This window comes from Magallana gigas, chromosome 1 (genome assembly GCF_963853765.1).
Source record: "Magallana gigas chromosome 1, xbMagGiga1.1, whole genome shotgun sequence".
Taxonomy (NCBI): domain Eukaryota; kingdom Metazoa; phylum Mollusca; class Bivalvia; order Ostreida; family Ostreidae; genus Magallana; species Magallana gigas.
Window position 1 is genome coordinate 12,871,860 of NC_088853.1, and position 23,489 is coordinate 12,895,348.

At 33.5% G+C, this 23,489-nt stretch overlaps 1 protein-coding gene across 2 annotated transcripts; it reads right to left on the bottom strand.

Moving 5' to 3' along the window:
- Positions 1-6,477: 6,477 nt before the first annotated feature.
- On the bottom strand, positions 6,478-21,363 carry LOC105327299 (multiple epidermal growth factor-like domains protein 11). Of its 2 annotated transcripts, XM_011427676.4 has the most exons (13): positions 21,208-21,363; positions 20,106-20,330; positions 19,675-19,908; positions 19,255-19,395; positions 18,730-18,870; positions 17,109-17,246; positions 16,359-16,496; positions 15,834-15,971; positions 15,073-15,213; positions 14,587-14,724; positions 14,207-14,318; positions 7,925-7,995; positions 6,478-6,775 (listed from the first exon to the last, which is right to left on the bottom strand). In XM_011427676.4, exons 1-13 carry the CDS (start codon positions 21,275-21,277, stop codon positions 6,720-6,722), a joined length of 1,743 nt encoding a protein of 580 aa, XP_011425978.3. In that variant the 5' UTR covers positions 21,278-21,363; the 3' UTR covers positions 6,478-6,719. The 2 variants fall into 2 exon arrangements, with proteins under 2 accessions (XP_011425978.3, XP_034319117.2); XM_034463226.2 differs by lacking the exon at positions 21,208-21,363 and having other exon boundaries at positions 20,120-20,256.
- Positions 21,364-23,489: the final 2,126 nt, after the last annotated feature.

Consider the following 23,489-nt stretch of genomic DNA (forward strand, 5'->3'; position numbering starts at 1 on the left):
CTGTGCACCAACACTTATGTTATTGATATGCCAAGTTTTAGTCCATTTGATGAGACGGTATTTTTGTTACCCCTTTTTAAAAACAACATGTTTTGTCACCACGGCGCACGGTAACGTTCAAAACATGACGTCAAGATTAAACACGCACAGTTTATAGATATACCCCATCTTTATATCATGCTTAGTCTCTTGTGCCTTTCTCCTTACAATTTAAAATGGCACTGAACCACTAAACATCTTATTTGCACACATTTGTACGAGAATCATAAGTTAGTTCTTCAAAGTTTTCATTTTCTAACCGTGTATCTCTTAGTTCACAGTAAGGATAACCCTGAACGTCGGTTGACGTTAATTCTTTTTTGACAAAATATTTACAGATATTCTACTCTCTTTCAGACTGTTTTATATTCAAAATACAATGACCACCACCCCCACAAAATTTATTACAGTAAAACACAAACTTGCAAATAACTGTTGACTTTTTTTTTGCACCATTGAGGATTTTCACAGCTTGTATCGGCTTTTTCCTGAGTTAAATCCATTTTATTTGTACTTCTCGTTGCGCCGTGACGTCCGGCGACGTCGATGTTTTTAGTCAATTCTAAAGAGGACTATCTGACTTAAGTTACTAATATCTGTTCGACAAAACAATTTATTCCGTCATTATTTGGTACATAGAATACCATGAACTATACTAAATTTGAAGTTTCAATATTATTTGGTTTTATGCCCAATTTATGGAGATATTACTTTCAACATAATATGGTTTATTGTTGACATAACACACATTTTGACCGTGCGCCGTGACCTCATTTTTGCAGGATTAAATTCTAAACAATTCTTAGAAATAAAGAAATTTATTAACTTTTTTTCTTGCAAATTGTTTGAAACTATTGTTGAATTATGTCTTCCAAATTTAGTAATGATATGACGTTAAGTAACATAGATATGACAAAAGTCTTCGTATTTTTTGATTGACCCTCGTATTTATGTATATGAAACTGTTTATCCTTTTTTATGCTGATGATACTGTAATTATGACTGAGACTGCCGAAGACCTCCAAAATGCACTGAATGAATTTTATGTATATTGTAGTCAATGGAAGTTACAAGTCAATACTGACAAAACAAAAATTTTGATTTTTTCAAAAGGCCCTCTACCGAAAAATGTGTTTTATTACAATAAGGTTGCTATAGAAAATGTCAAAGATTTTAAATACCTGGGTATAATCTTTTACAGAACAGGATCATTTGCTAAAGCTAAAAAACATTTGTGTGAACAGGCACAGAAAGCAATGTACAGTGTTATTAGAAAAATAAGACAATTTAATTTACCTGTCGATTGTCAGTTTGACTTATTTGATAAAATTGTAGCCCCAGTGTTATTGTATGGGTGCGAAATTTGGGGTTACGAAAATATAGAAGTTATTGAACGTATACATTTAAAAATTTTAAAATATGTTTTTAACTTCAAAAGTAGTACACCATCCTATATGGTTTACGGGGAAACAGGTCGTTTCCTTTTATGTATCAATGTATATACCAGAATGATTTCCTACTGGTCAAAGTTATTTACAAACTCTGAAAGCAAAATTGTATCTGTTTTATATAAGTTTTTGGTCTTGCAATATCAAAGGGGAAATATGTCAAACTCTTGGATTGTAGGTGTTAAAAATATTATAGATATGTGTGGTTTTTCAAATATTTGGTATGAACAAAATATTGTAAATGTAAAGTGGATTTCTACAATTGTAAAACAAAGGTTACAAGACCAATATATCCAAAAATGGTCTAGTAACATTAATGACTCGTCAAAAGGGCAAATTTACAAGATTTTTAAGAAAAATTTTAATTATGAAAATTACAGTAATATATTGCCACTTAGGCTAAGAAAGGTTTTTATGAAATTTAGAACCTCAAATCACCATCTCCCAGTGGAGACTGGGAGATGGTACAATACACCTTTAAACCAAAGAGTGTGTAAACTGTGTGATTCTGGTCAAATTGCTGACGAATTTCATTATATTCTGGAATGTAAAGAACTATTGACATTTAGACGTAAATATCTTGATGAAAAATACTGGTCAGCGCCAAATACTATTAAGTTTTGTGAACTTATGTCTTGTTCAAATGCTACAAACCTGAAAAAATTATGTTATTTTATGATCAAAATATACAGTCTGATATGATAGTCTGTCCTCCATTATTATACTTTTTCCTATCTTCATTGTATATATTGTAAATTTATGCTTATTTTCTATTTATTTACTACTTATCTATTCATTTATACAATGTACCTCTGACTTTTGAACTGTATATAATGATTGACCTCATGTACCATCCATGGTGTGAGCGAAATAAACTGAATTGAATTGAATTGAATTGAAAATTAGATTTTAGAAATTAATGAAATTGATAATGAGAATAAATCATCAGCTGAAATTCAATTCAAGAGTCTAATAAGCCGGTCAGAGACATACAAACATACTTAAATAATTTCTTAGGCAATCTTATATAAGCTATTGAAGCTTTATTTTGCTATTTACGGGAAATCAATGAAGATATAACAAAGAACTTGGTTTTAAAAAAAGAAGAAAGGTAAATACCTGCTTATAAATTCTACATTCTGACTGATTTATTGGTTTTAGCGCGCACCTATATGTTTAGATATATACAAAATTAAAAACCATGTGCCGGGCTTTATCTTAGTGTCTATTGTATTGTTTATTACCAAGAATTATGTGATTCATAGATTTAAAATATTCATATGTAAAGCGTACATATATCTGTAGACAATTCAAAAAAATAAATAATTCACTCTATGTTGTATTTTTTATGTCTGTTTTTCAAACATAGCGATGTTCCCAAGCTCTAAAGGACTACATGCCCTAAGGCCTTTCACACCTGATTTAAAAAATAATCCCCGCCCTCACCTGCGGTTTACCACCCGGTGAATCTCAAATCTGTAGTTGTAAGCAAGATTATTTAAGTATCAATAAATTATTAACTAAAACACGCCATTTCTAAAATTACGATAACAGCGTGTCTTGTGATTCGGGGCTGTTAAGTGCAAATATCGACTTATAGCTCAAAATATAACATATGTGATTTCAATAGTTGAATAAAGAATATAACATTGAAAAAAAAAACACAGTCAAAAGTCGTACATGGGATGTCAGGGGCATGCACAGGGGTATACAGTGGCTTACAGGGGGTGACAGGGGCTTTCAGTGGCACACAGGGGCTCTGTACAGTGGCACACAGGGGATGTACAGGGGATGACAGTGAACACACAAAGGGTGACAGGGGAAGACAGGGGATTTTAATACGGACAGGGTTTTTTTTAGAGCCAGTAGTGATATTTTATTGAAAACAAGACTTATTTTTAAAAGGTTTTCTAGTGTTATTTTTTGTCAGATTTTAAAAAAAACTTATTTTGATTAAAGTAGATTCAATTTGCACTTTTTGTCATACATTGAAATAGTTTTTTGACAACTCATTTGTTGTTAATATCAAATCTCAGGACAAGAAGGTGGAAAAATATTTCAATATGATGCAAATAAAGAGAGAGAGAGAGAGAGAGAGAGAGAGAGAGAGAGAGAGAGAGAGAGAGAGAGAGAGCAAAAGATAGACAGGAAGAATGAATAAGAAAAATCAAATGTAGACATTTATATATACAGTTCATGTAACAGGGGTCCTTTGGTTGAAGTATAATTAACGGACACCTGCAGGTTCGCTGTGGTATAATTTATAAATAAATAAAAAATATTTATATTCACCTTCTTTCCCCCTATTAAATTGCATTGATTGATTTGAATGATATTTACGCATAACACAGAAGACCCAATCACCAAATCTGGTGCGTATGAATACAATCTTCCTTCAGTATTTTTCAAAGAACATGACTGACTCTCCTCGCGACTTCAAACCGGATCACGACCTGATATTTAACTTACGCTGACAAACATTTCATTATATAATATAAATATTTTTTAACAGTTAAATGAAATCAATTTATTTATTTATTATTATATCAAAGATTATATTCATTGAATAACAGATTGAAAAATAAAATTGTGAACTTAGAATTTATAGCATTGTGTACTATTTTTGTCAGCATAATTCGGCTGTTCCAGTGGCTCTTCCGTTAATTGCGCATTACTCGTAGAATAAGGCAGAGATTTTGAAAAATAAATCTTTATTGCGGAAAGGGAATAAAGTTAAAACAACGTTAATATAAGCATTGAATCATTATTTTTGAAAGATGTGGTCTCATAACTGCAACGGTGTGTGCAAACAAATTTTCATAACGCGCTAGCGCGCATTATTCAATTTGTATGCACACACCATTGCAGTTATGAGACCACATTTTTCAAAAAATAATGATTCAGTGCTTAAATAAATCACCCTGAAGAGAGAAATTTAGAGTTGCCAGTTTTTTTTTTTCAAATTTGATTTGAAATAAAAACTTTTTGAATATCAAAAATTTTATAAGATTAATCCAGTTTGCCTAGATAAATGTATGTATTCAGTATCATTTTGACATAATATAACATGGGGGTCAGTGATGTCAAATTTTAGATATAGGGCTTCAAAGGTAAAATTCTCGCAGAATTTCCCTTTGGTCTTTTGAATTTGAACACTGTTCGTTATCACAACATGTCATTTCTAACGATATAGTCTGTCGCCTTTTCTTGTTAAGACATTTCAAAGATTTCACCACCGATATAGCATACAATTGATTCAGCGATCCAACATCCATAACTTTTAATTTGGTAATGGCTTGTATCTAGTTAAAGGTTTGAACATATATTACAATGTTCACATTTTATTTTCGCCCTTTTGAACTTAAAATTTTGGCCATTAGAAAAGAAGTAATAGAACAGTTAGTCATTGCAACTCCTTTAAAACCGTTGCAAAGAATTTCAACCCACTTTGTTAACCATAAGGATACAATGTGTAGGTATGCTTTTTACCAGGAAATTCCGTATTCATGATTTTTCATGAATTTATGTCCTTTTGAACTTAAAAGTCTGGCCAGTTTTGAATATATTAAACTGCTCTTAAACTCCTGAATACAATTTGTATGATACTTTTTAGGCATGAATGCGCGGATGTAGAGGTGTCTGGTAAAAATTAAAACTTATTAGAATAGCATATCAACAGGAAATTTTGATTCTATGATTTTTCTGTGAATATAGGCAATTTTGAACTTTGTTTTTTGTTTTTTGTTGTTAACGACAAAAGTGTAGACGTGCATATTTACCGGAAGTTTTGATGTGATAGTTTTTCGCAAGTTCTACCCCTTTGATTAATAATTTTGCGCATTGAGTGTGTATTCGTAATGTGTAGTATTATGAAGTAATGTGGGAACATCGGGTATGTGAACTTGCTCACTTTTTCTTTCATTTGTCCTACATATAATCTTAATTTCAATTGAGAAATTAACTTTTTTAGGGAAACGTTTAAAAATTTAAGGATCCTGTCGTGAATTTATCGAGTGTAGATTTTATTAAAATCATGTCCTGCGTGCAATCAGTCGCTTCGGAAGTAAAATGGACCTCTCATTGGATTAATGTATCCGCAATATAAAATAGTTCTTTTAAGAAATCAGAAGCTTGTTATACCTAAAATGAATGAAACTGAAGAATTGATTTAAGAAATGAACTCAATGTCTACCCAAGTTATACTCGTATAACCTGGGTTGGGGCAATTTACGCTTTATAATCCGCGAAGCGGATTATAAAAATGCGTAAATTGCTCCAACCCAGGTTATACGAGTATAACTTGGGTAGATATTGAGTTCATTCCTTATAATTTAATTTTCTGGAATTTGCTGTACAAATTGAGTCCGTTTTACTTTTAAAAATGATATAAATCTGTTCAAAATTCAAACGTAACGTCAAGTGAATTAGTACGTTGGTGCATTGTGACGTGAATTGTGACGTGCAAACCAGGTTATACAAATTTAACTTAATTTTTCTATCCAATCAAATGCCGCGTTACAACCAGAATTAAATTATTAAAAAATAATCTTAATGAAATTCAACTCCCTTTAGTAATATCACTGATTTGATTATATAACTTTAGAAATGCAATGATCTTTACACTGTTCTGTATAATAGGGTGTCACCCTTCTGGATCCATGACGGAACACTCAAGTTCATACACATACTAAGGTGGCCGGGGGGTCAACAATTAATCCTTAGATCTGCCTTAAACTTTTAAATATGATGTGTTTTGCAATCAACTATTATTGAGTAACGAAAAAAACCCAAATAAAGTAGATTAAAAATTTGAACATTTTCTACGATATTTAGATACAGAGCTCTTCGTCTTTCAGAGTTAAATATAACGTAAAAATGGCTGAGGCCATCCAGCCCTCTTAAAAAGAAACGACTTCGTTGACTACAGATATCTTCCCGTGTTTTTACTTGCGCATGCGTGAATTAAGAAGAAATAAGTAATACGTACCAATTAATATTTGTTTTTTGTTTCACAAACATTTATTTCAAATTTTATAAATGTTTTATTTTTTTCTTCTACATTAACATTTAAGAAGTTATCAAGAAATCGCCGGAGTTATTATCACCCAGTTAATGAGGTCGACTCCATACCGGATAGAAGAAGAAGAATTTTAAACAATAAAGTCATCATATTGTTATATGTGTGCATATAATAGCCCGGTATGACGGCCTACAAATGAGGTCTATCTGCTTTCATGTAGACTGGTCACGTGATGGTAAAGTGTTGACGTAGTCATAGTCCTTGTCCCCTGAATGGAAGTAAAAAAAAGATAGCATAGGTTTTAAGGAGATACTGGGCGACTCCATACTATGACGTACATTCTTTAGAAAGAAACAATAAATTACGTGTGTAAACTGTTATAAGATGGAATTATTAGAATTCATGGTGGCTCAATTTTCGTGTATTTTGTGGGTAGCCCTTCCCCACGAATTTACATTCTCGACGAAAACAAATTTAGAAAGAATTATCTTTCTTACTGAAATGAAAAAGGAACCATACACGAAGTAACATCCCCACGAATAAGCAAAAACCACACAATCCTCGAAAATTTGCCCCCATGAACTTAAATGATTCCACAGTAATTCTCAAATATTTTCTATCACACCTGTAATATCTCACAGCGTAGTGTATTTTTTTTAGTTTGAACGCAATCTAATTTAAATCAGGGTACGGGATCATAAAAAATCCAAGACTTCAATCAAAATTTTCTGTCAATTACCCAACACTTATCAATCTTAGTTTGAAACTCAAAACAACATAGGAGAACAATTTGAATGAACACTTTTTTTTAACAATTGTCTTTTAATGTTCTAAAACTTTTCTATTGTGTACAAATTGTGATCTAAGGAGGCTAGGTGGTCAATAAATTGCCATTAAGATCAACTTTAATTTTTCAAATATAATTATCTAGTAAGCTATAAACTATTATTAAGTAAAGAAAATTTTCATTATTTAAGGTTAAACATTTGAACATTTTACCATATCTTTATACGGAGCCTTTTAGTCATAGATAGAAGTGTTATGGAACTAATTTTCAGGAAAAAAAATGATTTCTACTTCTGAACATCTGATCAATCGATCTGTCTGTATATAACAAATAACGTTATCTTTGTGTTGTATGTGGTCACTACATCACCGCGTTGTTTTTTTTTTCTTCTTCATTTTAACAAAGCAACATCATAAACGGAAATGGAACAAATGATTTCTACTTCTGAACATCTGATCAATTTGTCTGTATATCACAAAAACGCTACTGTTACATCAGCGCGTTTGTTTCGTTTTGGTTTGGTGGTTTTTTTTCATTTTAACAAAGCAACATAATAAACGGACAACATAACCTGACAGATGCCACAAAACAACTTTACTTTAAATATACAAATCTCTAATTTTCCCGCACCTTTATTTGGCAAATCATATATGTTCATGTCGTCTACTTTTTCACTCGTCGTTTTACTCTTATGCTTTTTTCTGAAATATAATGTTGCATAACAACTTTTAGAAGAAACAAGAGGCCCACAGGCCTTGACGGTCACCTGAGTACCATGGCCCTTAGATTGACATGTCAGAGTCTCATGTTTGCATTTTAAGCTTCATGTTGAAGTCTTAACCCTAATCTGAGACTTCTCCGACTGTTACCCCCTTTTTCATTATATGATGCTTGAAAAAACATTCATTCATGAAAATGTGTGTGTGCGGGAAGGGGGGGGGGGTGGGGGTGTTACAAGAGTCGGAGGAATCTCTAATTATCTATTCCCTAGCTCCAGGGGCCAAAAATTGTAAACTTTTGGAAATAAAAGACCTGCGAACTAGATACATCAACCGTCTCTTTAGCAAGCATGTCAAAGGCAGTGTTCTTCTGTTTGACTTTTAGTATCGTGAACTTCAATTCAAGGAGAAGTTCCAATTAGGTCCCGCACACATCTACAATATTTTCAGCTCATTTCGAAACCAAATAATCTCACTGTACAAGCTCTACAAGGAACGCTCTCGTCTACAAGTAATTATACAAGAAAGGACAGTAACCCCAAACAGAGAGGCACCCAACGTGGTTCATTCACTCCGGAAGAAAAGGAGATATGCGAAAATTTAATACAGATGCATGCGACTTTTCTAACTGTAAATTACAACGTTGTTGTTTTGTGTGCTATTCGCAATCTTATAACACACTCTCTCATCCAAAAAACTAGACCATGTGGCGTGTGGCTGCTCATGCTTTCCTCCTGGGCTTAATCATTCTGTCTGGGAATTTTATTTACAAGATGATTTTGATCGTGACTTCTTAAGCAAGGGGGTCAAAGATGGGTTTCGAATTATAGATGAGGGGGCTAAGCACGACTTGTCCCATGTGAAGTTGACAATTATCAGCCTTGCTTACAATATGCAGAACAAGTCGAGAGAAATTATGTGTGAGGTATCAAACAATAATTATGTTGTTACTTGTGTCAAACCTACTGTTGTTGGTGCATTGGGAACTATCCAAAAATCAAATTCTAAAATTTCAATATTATTAAGTAGCTTTAGTCGTTTAGTATAGACATTAATTATTGGTTTGTTACAATTGTCTCAATACTCAATTCCAGCTATTCATTTCTCGCCTTTTTATTTCTTTTTTCCTTTTATCCCCTACATTTTTCTTTATCAATGTTTATGTGTAATGTTATTGTACTTGAAAATTTCAATCACCTCTCATTTGAAAACTGACGAGAGCGAGATTAACATAAGGCTTTTGGCTTGTTTCTCAATCTGTTATGTACCGTTGCTGCAATATGTATGATGCCAGTTACTAAATAAATATTGTTTAAATAAGCTTATCAGCCAAGGGTGTAAACTTGCAAAGATAGATTTAAGCTCGGCCTATAGATCTATTCCCATTCACCCTACCAATTATCAAGCACCTGGGTTAAAATGGCAGTTTGCTAATTTTTCTTCACCTACTTATACATGTATGTATGACACCAAGCTACCCTTTGGTGCGGCAAAAAGACCCCATATATTTCAGCGACTTAGTAGCACAGTCTGTCGAATCTTAAAGAATGCGTACAATTATACTGCTATCTTGATGATTTTTTTGATTATTGGAAAATCTTTTGTAGAATGTTCAATTGCGATGCATACACTTATTTACCTCCTTAGACAGTTAGGTTTTGCTATTAACTGGTCAAAAGTTGAGGGACCCTCTCAACAGTTAGTATTTCTAGGGGTTGTAGCAGATTCGGTGTCCATGACCTTAGCCTTACCTACATCAAAACTTGCAGACTTTAGTACCTTGTTAAGAAAATTTTCACAGAAGAAACGTGTATGTGTTTGTTAGCTGGAAACATTAGTGGGAAAGCTCAATTGGGCCTCGCAAGTGATATGCGGAGGCCGCGCTTTTCTTCGGAGAGTGTTAAATTTGAAGAATTCAGTGAAGGAGAGACACCATAAAGTCTTGCTTACAAACGACTTCTTTGCAGACCTTCGGTGGTGGTTATTATTCATAAAAGTATTCAATGGCACGTGCCGAATACAGGAACCCCGTCCTATCTCGTCTCTCCAAAGTTCCAAACTAACGCCTCTTCTGAAGGAGGTGGAGGTTATTACAATGGAGACTATTTTTATGCTAACTGGGCATTAGATTTACCAGATTGTGCATCTGAACAAATAAACGTTAAAGAGTTTGTTGCTATTTTCCTAGCCGTGTTTAGGTCGAGCAATAACTTTTTATACAAGAAAGTGGTCATATACAGTGATAATGCTTCCGGTGTTTCCTGGATAAAAAAGGAACATCCAGGACACCCTTGATCCAGTTTATGTGCCGTTTTCTTTTCTGGTTATCTGCAATGTACAATTGTGCTTTCATCGCTCAATATTTACCAGGCAAACAAACAATATTGCAGATGCATGGTCCCGTCTTCCCGAGCCTGGACAACTTACTAAACTTTATTCATGTGTGCCTTCATTGCAATATGACACTTTTTCAATCACAAAATTGTTGTCTCACAGGTCATTACCATTTATTTTTGCTAGATGGATTTACAGTTCAGTCCCTACGAGACCAATCATCAGATTTGAAAAGAAAGGCATGGGCTAATACTACCGCTACCACTTGCCGAAACACTCTACACTTCCAAAATAACTCATTCAATAAAAACTAATTAAGTGGTCAGAGTGTCGAGTCCTATTAAATTTTAAACAAGCTTTGTTGATTGATATACTTTTTTCAGACAAAACTAAACTTGAGTTATCATCTATTCAAATCAGAACAATACGCAATAATACATCCAAACTGGAAAGAGAGGCACTCACTTCTCTCAGAAACAATTCCAATATTGTTATCAAAAAAGCAGAAAAAAGCAACACAATAGTTTTTATGGAAAAAAAACAGTACATCGCAGAGGGTTTGCGCCAATTGCAATCCAAGCATTACATGCAAGTTGAAAAACCAAAAATTAATCACTTGCATAACATGATCCAAAAAAAAAATTGTCGAAATGCACTCTAAAGGGACAAAAGATAAGGAAAAACTTACGCTTTCTCAGCGGTAACAAACCTTTGCTAAAATGTGGTCATTTATATATGCTCCCCAAAATACACAAGATTAAAGATAATGTCCGAGTTGCATTATTTAACGGTCTCTGCAGCCTCAGACAACTACCACCTGGGCGCCCAATTATCTCACAGTGCGATACGCCAACAAGAAAATTTGGCGCCTACTGTAATTATTTTCTCATTCCTATTGTGCAAAAACAATCAGCCTATATTAAAGACACAACCGATTTTATCAATAAAATCGAAACGCTTGAACTTCCAGCTAATGTACTACTTATTACATATGATGTAACTAGTATGTATATCAACATGGAATTTGAGGAGTTAATTAACGCCGTCTATGAAACCTATACATGCACTATACATGCACTACCAAACCGCAATCAGACATTCCTTATCCTTATCCAGATGCTGAAGACCTGATCTTCTTACTGAAGTGTGTCCTTGACAGCAATTACTTTAAGAAAATACTACAAACAAATCATAGGTTGTAGCATGGGCGTGATACCATCCCCCGAAGTATCTGATACACGAATGTATCAAATCACAAATCATATCATGTCGAAATTCAAATTTCTAATCAAATTTGCTAATCAAGTTCTCTACCACGGAAGATTTAGAGATGATGGATTCATAGCCTTCAACGGCACAAAAATTAAATTTTGGAATTCTTTAATATCGGCAACACATGTCATGACCATTTGAAATTTACTTTTGAAATCTCAGATGGAAAAGTAAATTTTCTTGACACTGCAATTTACAAGGGCATCAGATTCCAGAAGAACAAAATACTTGACATTCGATCATAAGTCAAAGTAACACACAATTTTCAACATTTACACAGAGAGAGAGCGCCCACAGCCCTCCTGTGTTTAGAGGATTTGTTAAAGGTGAATGTATCAGACATGCAAGAAATACAAGTGATCCATCAATCTTAACAAAATTCTTAAACAAGTTTAAGACTCATTTGTCTAAGAAAGGCCACTCTGATAAGGAAACTGATCCTATTATCCTCGAAATATGTGAAACAAATAGAACAAACTATTTACATAAAAAAGCTAAGGAAAGCAAATAGCGCGAACTAAATGTCATGATTAATAAATATAACCCTCATATTAAGGGTCTAAAAACGCATTCTTAAACACAGGAAGATTCTGCAAAAAGATCCAATCTGCAAAGAAATTTTTAACATTGAACCAATAATCGCCTACAGTAAACACAAAAACATAGGCGAATTAATAACTCACTCTCGATTACAATAATGTGTGGACCCCTGATGAGGCGGACCTTCATAGCAAAAACTCACTTTTCTCTTAAAAAACCACCGAAACACTCTACACTTCCATAATAACTCATTTAATAAAAACTCACGAAGTGGTCAGAGTGTTGGGTCCTATTAAATTCTAAACAAGCTTGGTTTATTGATGTACTTTTTTCAAACCATGAAATGTTGGGTTTTTGTGACCAGATTTCGGTACCACAATTACCTGCAACCTCAGAAACCTTGCAATTATATGTGACATACTTAGCGAAAGTGAAACGTTTTAAATTCTGTTCTATTCAACAATACTTGAACATTATACCACACATGCATAAACTTTGTGATCTCCTAGATCCTATCTCGCAGGACTTTCAATTGAAATACCTACTTATGGGGGAGAAAAGAGAACTGGGTACAGCCCAAGCGCCAGTTGACACAGTGACACAAATCATCTACTTAGGATCCGTTCATTACTGGAGTGTTCTTCCGTTGCAGACCGTGCTTTTTGGTGTGCCTGCCTCATCATTTGACCCATCAAAACATGTACGGCGTATTTACTTTGTGCTATGCTCTTGGGGCTGCTTACTCTGTTTACAGCATAAAAAGACAATTCAATTTCGCTAACGGTAGCGGAATGTTATCTTGCCACAAGTTAATGGTGATTTGTGCCCAGCTACAGTCATTCAGGCTTACTTACCTTTATCTCACAAGCGAAGCAGCTCTCCTTCGACCACTACTGCTTACAGGAACAGCATCAGCCTTTACCTACTTCATATTCCGTCAGAAACTTCATTCCATATTGACTCGGGCAGGATTAGATGAGAGCAACATTAAAGGTCACTCTTTCCGTGGAGGCGGAGCCACCTGGTTAAGTCACATTGGAGTTCCAGTGGAACAGGGTAAAGTGATAGGCTACTGGTTTAGAGATGCTGTGCACCGATATATTGACCCTCACTTTCTAAGTTATTAGACACAATGTTACACTTTGGAAAGTTGTGTTATCATGTTATCATGCTGGGACCAACCATCGACCAACGGTACAACCAATTACCAACGTCGGCCCAACACAGTCATACTATCTGAGATCATTCTTCGACTATGAATTTTCTGCAGATGGTATTTCAGTTGATCCTACTAAGAATCAAGCTATCAAATCAGCAAAGACGCTCCCCCTGCAGTGATTTTTTTCCCTTCTCAATATGTTGTCATTTACTATCTACACAAACATTCGAGTTGGGAATTTTTTGATTGATACCTTCATGTTCTTTGAATTTTTTATGAATATGTTTGTGTATGAATCAGATGTCTTTGTTTAAAATAAATTTCTACCACTTTGATTTCTTTCTGCATTATTAACCGGACTGGAGTCAAAATGTAAAATTGTTAACGCACGACGCACTACAACGGACAAAGACCAATTGCAAAAGTTAAACAAGAAAACGTATCAAAACATTTCGTCCGTATTTTTATCAATATCGTAAATTTTTTGACAAATGTAAAGCATTATAAATTGGTTAAAACGTATATGTGTCTAATCAATGGGAAAAGACGGATTTTCAATGCTACCTTTTTTTGGTAATTTAGTTTTTGGTGGATCTACGCATGTGCGTTAACTAACATGCTCTTGGGTCGAGTTATTGTGCTTATAAGCTTGTGACATCACCTGACAATGAATATTTTAAGAATAGCGTTGAATTGGAAACTATTATTAATTACTTTTTAATGGAATTTAGTTTGGTTGTATAATTTGCAGAAAGTTCATAACTTTCGTAGCTTAACAAGTTAATTCTTATGGTAATATCCATTTTTACCGCACAAATATTTAATATATTTCCAAGAAAGGAATTGGTAAGATGAAATATCGCACCTGTCCGACAATTTTGAGCTCACCTGACAATGAATATAGCGAACGTCACACAGGTTAAGATGACGAGGACACCAAACAAGGGGCCAGCTATAACTCCAACGCTTTGTTTCATTTTCTCCTTCAGAAGTCTTTCGGCTATAAACAATTCAAACAACAGACTCTAAAATTTTCGCTTGAAAAAGAAAAAGACTGTCATAACAAGAATCAAGTCAATAACGGTTCCTCTCTTATTTGGTATGCAGAAATGACGTTCCTTTTATGTACTTTTGGAAATCCCTTGCAAGTTCATTATTACCAAAAAACTAAAAGTTGCATATAAGTTAAGATATATTTTACTAAAGAAAATTAATTTTCAAATTTTCAAAGAATACTTTCAGTTCAAGAAAAAATACACTCATCTTACTTATGTTACAAAATTCACCAGCCCATCCCGATGAACACTTCGAACACGTTCCATCTGTGTTGTTGCAGGGTTCATCGTTCAGACATTGTCCCTCACATTTATGAACACAATCTTTGCCAAAGGTACCATTTTCACAAGCTGAATTTAATTTATATCAAATTATGTTATATTATGTTATATTTTATAATTATATTAAATGTTATATTAGGTTATTTTTTATTATCTGTAAATTAAACCGCTTAATGCGAACCAAACAAAACAAAACAATTAGAAAATATGGTTAATCTTAATAGGCTTGTTTTTTGTTTGTTTGTTTTTTTTTTGAAATACCAGAGAGAGAGAGAGAGAGAGAGAGAGAGAGAGAGAGAGAGAGAGAGAGAGATGTGACGTTTGTATTTGATTTATGAGTGACTTTCATAATAAAACGAAGCGTTGGTTTTTTTATTTTTGGTTACACATTCATTTTTAACTGTAGTTGCGACATACTGATGTTGCATTCATCAGTCTTTTGCCATCCGGGGTCACAACCCAAATCACAACGGCCAGTAATGTGATGACAAGCCCTCCCATGTAGACATCCTCCACAATGTTTGGAACAACCCTCTCCAAAACTTCTGTTTTTGCATTCTAAAACGCAAAATATACATACTGTAAACCAACTTTTCGCGTGCGAGAAATTTTCGCGAGGTTAGCGAGAGCCTTGTCGTTGCGAATATTTCTCGCCGAGAACCAATCCTTTGTCTATAGTTTTTATAACAATACAGGTCTGGATAAGGCTTGGTCGCGAACATTAGTCGTTGCAAAGCAGTTTATCGGCCGTTGATCGCGAAATAAAGTTGCCGCGAATAAAATTGGTTTTTAGTATTACATTTTTTGGCAGTTAATTCTAATCTTTATATGCAGAGCCTCGATTCTTCTGTCTTCTTTTAATTGCAATTTACTTTACTTTACTTATATTAGAACTATGTGCGGCATGATTTTAAGTGTTCGATTACATTTGAGTTACGTGATCTAAATGTATAAATACATGTAGTAGGACCTAGCATGCGGTAGCACGGCACTTTCAAATGAAGAAGCGTATTATTGGATTGATCATAATGTTGTGTAAATTGTATTTTATGTATAATTAAAGAATCGTAAGCGAACAGCGTTCCTACGTAATATTTGTTTTTGTAATACATTAAGCATTTTATTGTCTTATATTCTGGCGAACGAAGTAGGGAAAATGTAAAGTTTGCTATTCTTACTTTCATCACACTGAAGCCCTTGAAACCCAGGTTCACAGGAGGCACAATGTCCATGCACCTTGTCACATACCTCGCCATTCCCACAATTCTCACTGCATTTGTGTATACAGTTACCTCCATATTCGCCATTGCTACAAGCTGTAAAATAAGTATTACTCATTTGTTTCAAAAATCATTTAACGTTACTTAACTTTGATCATTTTGATAAAAAAAATTGCATATAAAATAACTTAACGATATATTTAACCCTCTTTTTACCATTGCCCAAATTTTCCTAGAATGCGAGTTTACAACAGTTACTACTTGAATTTAAAGCACTATATTCTTGAAATATAACAAAGTGAACCGTGCAGGTTTTGATTATTTTAAACGTTAACAGATACGATTGCACAAGATCTATTTAACGGGAAAAAACAATCAGGATGAAATTATGAAATGTTCCGTAAATTGCTTAATGTTTGAGATTTAATATGATAAATTGATATGAAAAATTATCATTTTTAAAAAAGACTCTATCAAACCTACGTGTTGTGCAGTATTTCCCTTTATAACCAGCATCACAGCCATCCAGACAGGTTCCGTTACCATGGTTACAAGTTGTGTTTTGTAAACAGTTCCCACACGATTTTGAACAATATTGCCCGTATAAACCACCAGGGCAGGCTGAGTAAAGAGAGGGAAAAAAAACAAGTGGAAGCCATTATGTTCCTATAATTCGAAAAAAAAAATTCCGTAGACAATAATCTAATTCTTTTATTCCAATGTTTCCCCTGGCAGTTTGAGTGCACTGCATAAAGCCATCTCGTGGTTCTTATGATTTGTCGTTTGGGGAGATGAGAATAAACAGATCGGACCCTTGGCTAGCAAAGATTGGACGAAAACGACTATAAATCCAATTAAACATTTACTGTATAAAACACACAGCATGTAGATTAAGCGTGTACTATATTTGGCGGAAAATGATTTTTCAACAAGTTGGCGTGGATATGAATTGACGTTTTTCAGACTGTGCTCATTTTTATGCATCTATAAATGACATTTACCTATGTTCTTCAGTTAGCGGAAGCGGTTTTTCACCATAAATGTTAAAAAGAATATGTAAGACGATTAAATTTTCTTGATCAGAATAGTCTTACTGTAGTTGCACTACAAGAATAGTCTTACGGTGAATGCAGTATGGACCTAGATAACCAAATGTGATACACATGTAAAACGGTTACATTTTCTTGATAAGAATATAGTTTAACTGTGGTTGCAGTATAAGAGTAGTCTTACTGTAATTGCAGTATGGACCTAGATGACCATTTTGGCAGTAGTGTAAGCATGCGCCCGTTACTCGGTCACAGTAGTAAGTTCTACAGAACGGACTGCAATGGGACCTACAGTCAGGGCCGTGGAATCCAGGGAAACATTCTGAAAAAAATCAATATTACCTTCCCATTTGGATTGAGTACTTTATATCGTCGGAGGCCCTAAAGAACTTGGTTCACAAACTATGATGTTTGGCCCTGTGGTTTTTATGAAAGATCAACCTTTATAACGACAGCCATCCATTCTCTGTATATATTTTATTCGGAATGTTCTCTTAAAATAAGCATGAAATATTGGCCGGAAACCCCCACGTTCTGTAAATAAGACTGTCCTAGAGTCGTGTCCCTGTTGTTTTGTTCGCGTTTCTCGCGAGAAATTTAGTCAAAGGTTGATGAGAAAAAATTTCATGAGTATAATGAAAAATTATGCGAAAAAATGGTAGTCGTTCAAATATAAATTTCGTGTAAAAAGTTTAACAGAGCGTCTAACCTTTTAATTTCCTTAGAGTAACGACTAATGGGCCTCCGATGACGATAATCTATTTAGAAGTTAATTTAAACGATGATGTTTGCAGTTGGAAAAGTTGGACATGCCTTCAAAGTAAATTTAGGACAAGAACTTTACTATCTATTAATTGTTTTATACTTTTCCTAAAAAAATGTATTATAAAGAATTAAACATGCTATGCCATACATGCCGAGGGGGTAATCATTGTGACCTTTTGATGGTTTTCGTCAAACAAATAAATAAATGAATAAATAAATAAATGAATAAAAAGGACAAAGCTGTTTCAGTACCCAGTACAATTCAAGATTTTCATATGGTTTTGAAAGTCATGAAAAACATCTCGATCCCAATGCTTTTCTGTTAAATGTTAAGGACTCCTACTGTTAGCATACATGCACTTTTGTTTAAATATGAACCCCTAGTAATACTAATGCAACTGATTGTTGTTGCTTTCTTTTGTTTTTCTTATCTTTTTATTTCATTTTCATTTTTTTTATTTTTACTTATTTGAAAAGGGTGATGGAAGGTGATTTTTTCCTCTTAGCAACTATAATCTACATTAACACTTTTAATAGTTCATTTTTAGAAGAATTCATTATTTATTTCTTGAAGAGCTAAAACATTCCAATCATGCATTCCAACAGACTATCCAACAATCTGTAATATGAGTTTCTTTGTAATACACATTTTTCAAAAAAATCTATTTAGTTACTGTCATGGGGATCTCATTTACAAACCTTTATGATGCTTTATCGGAATGACTATGTACCGAACAGTTTGCTTGCAATATCATAAAAACTTTTAATTGTAAATATAGTTTCCCTAGTTACCATTTATCAATATGTGGAGAAAAAAATCCCGTTCATGATTACATAGGCCATGAAAAGTTGTACACAGTTATAAAGGTGGCAATATTAGAGAGAGAGAGAGCGAGAGAGAGAGAGAGAGAGAGAGAAAGAGAGAGAGAGGCTTGACACTACTAAACAAAACAAATTGAAGGTTGAAACATGTAATCAGGAAGAGTACATCTAAGATAATATATAAAACACGTTACATTAAATACGTTTACAGTTTTTACCATTACAAGCAGGTGGTTGGAATCCTGGAAGAAAACATCCGAGACTGTCACATTGGCCCGTGTCTTTGTCACATGTTTCACTATACCTACAGTGGTCACACGTTTTGGAGCACGTCTCTCCATAAAATCCAGGTTTACAACCTAAAATTTAATTTAGAAGCACATCATTAAAAGATACGGAATATAGATGGAAAGAAACACATGTAAACTGAAACTTGGAATCAGGGAATAAAACACTTAAAAAAAGAATGCCTTTTATTTAAATATCTAAACAAAAAAAAAAACAATTTTAAAATTTTCCAACCGACAGAAGCCTGATTGATAATAATAATAAAAATTTTAAATCAGTACTAAAACTTGCTTGACATTTAGTGACTTAATTAATACGTAAAGGGTCCCAAAAAATGAAATCAGGTGATATTTTCAATATAAAAGACAACTGGTGGTTTTATTTCATAAAGTGGGACAGTTTATAATAAAGAACATTACATCATCCGTAGTACTAATAGTATGCAGTGAACAAACCAGTGCAATTTGGTGCCTGATTTTCAGGAAGAGCACATCCCAGTTCATCACATTGCCCTGTATCAATGTCGCACACTGCACTATTCTTACAGTGCGTGCAGCTTTTGGAGCAGTTTTCCCCATAAGACACCGCATTACAACCTTATATAGTATAGAAAATATATGATATCATGTACAATCGCTTATATTATCATTTTAGTTTGAATTTTATTGACTTATCTTCTAAGATATAATGAGACAGAAATTAAATAAATTGCATTTTACATGTAAATGTACTTACATTTTCACTTAAATAATGAAAATACGTACCTTTATCAAATATTATTACACAAACACACAAACAGATTTCGCTTCATGCAGCTCAATAGAATGCATGTTAGAAGTTTACATCAACAGACATTCAGATAAAAAAAAACATACCAAACACCTGGACTTCACATATTTCGAGCATTGGAACCTCTTTATTTGGCGCGTGGGATTGATAAAACCAGATATACCTGGCGGTCAACTTACACTCTACCTCAATAATAGTAGGTAGAGTGGTCGCCCCTGTGTCATTATAACAGACATGAGTGATAGAAGACTGTGCGGTGGTGTTCGAACCTCTGATACTATATCCCTTCAGTCGAATTGTGTTTGTCGCACTGTCACCTCCTATTAAAAAGATTCAATAAGACAGTGTTACTGTTTAAAAGAAGAGTCAAAAAGGCAAATTAAAGTTTCTGTTTAAAGTACATGTATAATCATTAATTGTGATTTGTGTAACAACGTTGGCTTGAATATGCGTTTTTTTAAAATTTAAGATAAAACAGTTAATATTGGAATGAAGAACGTGTCTTAGCAACACATACTGTCGTTTCGATACCAGAATTTCACTGACTTAACGCTTCTCATTCTTTGAAGATCGATTCGCAACCACGCTTCGGTAACGTCAGTCGTTGCTGTATGTAAGCAGTTTCTGATGCTTGGATTGAAGTTTCCGTCCACAGTCCTGTTTGGCCAACAATAGTACGTTCCCTCGAAATCATAAACTGAGCTACTGTCGGCTTGTGTAACACCGGGGACTACAAACTGCACTGCAAATAGTAATATTTACATTTTCAGTGCCTTTGCCTGTTATAACACTACGAATCAATTTTATATTTTACACTCTAATAAATTCAAATGACGTAAAATTGGGGAACAAGCGGGGTTTGCTTATTCATATTCAAGTATTTCAATCGTACAATTGCTAAAAAAATATATAGATATAAGTAATAAGGAATCATTTTTTGAATATTATGAGCTGATAATTTCGGTCGGGGTGTGATCAAATCTGTCATTAAGCCCTTCGGGCTTTATTGGATCTGATCACGCCCTGACCGAAATTATCATCTCATGATTAGAATGATTCCTTATATCTTAAATAATCAAATAAGAAATAAATCGAAAAAGAACATATTTTGGATTGATATCCCTTTTAAATTTTCTTCTTGGATCTGATATATCTGAATGAAATATAAGAGGACCATTGATAACTTTTAAAAAAAATTCCCATTATTTAAACATCATCCCTCAGTGTACTTATTATGATATTGCTATATAAGATTACAACGTTCGTAATTCAGGATGATTAATAACAGAAGTTATATTAGTTCAATTAAGTCATCTGAACAGTCAAAAGAATGTCTGAAAAGGCGGTTAATTTTAGTTGACTTTATAGCAGAGTGGCATATTTGTGTAAAGAATGGTGATAATATTTCACCAAGTTCCGGATCAAATATATAGTATATCCGTCTTTTGTATGTCAAACTGGGCATTTTACAACTGGGCGATAATAAGCATAATCACATCAAAATGGCTATTTTAAAAATTATGATATTATTTGCTTACACGTTAGTATTGTTTGGTCACTGAGAAAATAACGCTCTTTTTTCGGTGCAATTGCAAAAGCTACGGAAACAGTTTACTTACGGTAACTTGAGACATTGGCAACACTCAGCAACATCAAAAATACTGAATGACGGGCATTTGCTACAGCCATATTTATTTTTTGTTTTTTTTTAAATTCTTCCCGAAACAAACAATTTATCCATCTTGATAATTTCCTGATATGACGTAGCAAAGATCAAAACAATTAAGTGAATGCAACAAAACAGCGAATCATAAACGAAACACTGTAAAAGGTATAAGTTTGGAGGTCATTTTACTATTTGCGTTGAATCTTCTGTATGAGCAATTCATGTGGTTTGTATTTATTATGTATTGCTTTTGCATATTATATTCAAGCACAATGTTCCAAATGTGTACAATAGTTTTAATTGATTTTTAAGGTGTTTTCGACTCTGAATCCTCCTTCTGTTAACAAATTTTGTCAATAGATATTATTGTTATAAAACATTTTTATAATCAATAACAAACAGTAGCATTTAAGATTGTCTATAATACAACAAGGATATTTTAAGATTTTGTGCACCATCAATTGCAACTGTTTAACAAGTAAGGAACTGTAGCTCCCAGGTCGTCTATTCGAATTTTTTTTTCAAAAATGGGTCTACATACCAGCAGCGAGTGGCAATACATTGATTGACATGATTTCGTTTTTAAAATTCTTTATGTTGTTTCTCTAATTTTTAGCATATATTTTATAATGTCCGTGCTTTTCTTTATTAATTTCCTTTCCTTACATTTATTTAAGAATACTAGTATGATATTATGTGCATTGAAGTTTTCCTCATAGTTGTATTCAATTACACTTGTAAATATACGTTTTAATCATACACCTTTGAAAAAAGAAGTTTCCTCAAAATTGTACTTTACATTACTTATTTACACTGTTGTTTTGTATAATGAATTCACTCTGTAGCAAGTTTTAATTGGTTTATATAAGAACAGGATTAACATGTCTTATCTAAACATTGAATTTTAACTGTTTGGAAAGATGACTGAATGAAAAGTGTTCATCCATGATGCAGTAAAGTTCCCAATTTTGAAACTCCCTGTCTAATATAGATTAAATTAAACAGAATTTTTTTTTAAATTCTAAATATCATTGCCTAGTTGAGACCGTTCTCTCAAGGACTGCAGGTAAAAAAAAACATTTTAAGAACGAGGTCGGTAAGTTTGACCTCTAGTGTTTATTGCTTTACTTGTTACATGTATAAAGCAAGCAGTTCCTCACATTTTTTTTATCAATAAGTTTTAACCTATAAGTATTGTAATATTGTTATGACTAAAGACGAAAATTTGATACGGTTTAATTTGATCAGTATTTTATTGAGCAAAAGAAAATCATATTTTAATCGTTATATGTTGTTTTTTTCAGTGGCCATGAATAATCAGAGTGTTTATTGGGACTAAATTATTCAATCTAAGCTAAGTATATGTATTTTCATATTAACATATTCACTTCATGTTTAAATGATCCTTTTCATATTGATGAGCTCGCATAAAAAGTCTTCGTTTTTCAAAAAATCTGACTAATGTTATATATTTAATCCGAGAAGAATAGGAAATTAGAAGAGGTATAGGGTGTTTTCCTCATTATATTGTCCACTGTGTTTGGACGGAAATACCTATTGCTAAAAAAATTAAATACAGCAGTAGACGCTGTGTATGTCAGTAAATGCTTATGACATTGTAAAAAAAATTATTAACCACAGAACCCAAAAATAGAAACAACCACTCTTTTAAACCTAATTTTATTAATGCAATTGGATCTTGATTAAAAAGGCCTTCTTGCAATATAAGTCAGACAGACAGACAGATAGATAGATAGATATAGAAAAACCGATAACTCTATCACTTATATATTTGGAAAAAATGTATGCTTTAGTAGAAACACAGTAATAAAGAAAAAATGAGAAAACAAAATTTAACAAGGGTCGATTATTTTATCAGGACTTCTCTTCTCTTCCTTATTAAGATCAGTACCATCCACTTGATACCTGTTTAGTAATGCCACTAAGGCCCTGTGTATATACGATACACATCTCTGTCTTGGTTTTACATCAAGCTGCTGCAGACTGCTCTTCTTTTTAGTTTGAATTTCTACGTGCATGTTCCTTGTATTTCTATTTTTGTACAGTATCTGAACCTATCGACATGCTAGCAAGTAAACATGACATATAATACAACATGCGTTCCACAGATGTTTATGCTTGAAAATCATGAAATATTGATAGATTGCTATTTTGGTTGTTCGTGCATATTATGCGAGTTTTTTCACTCATCAGCTTACAAATGATGTAATTGAA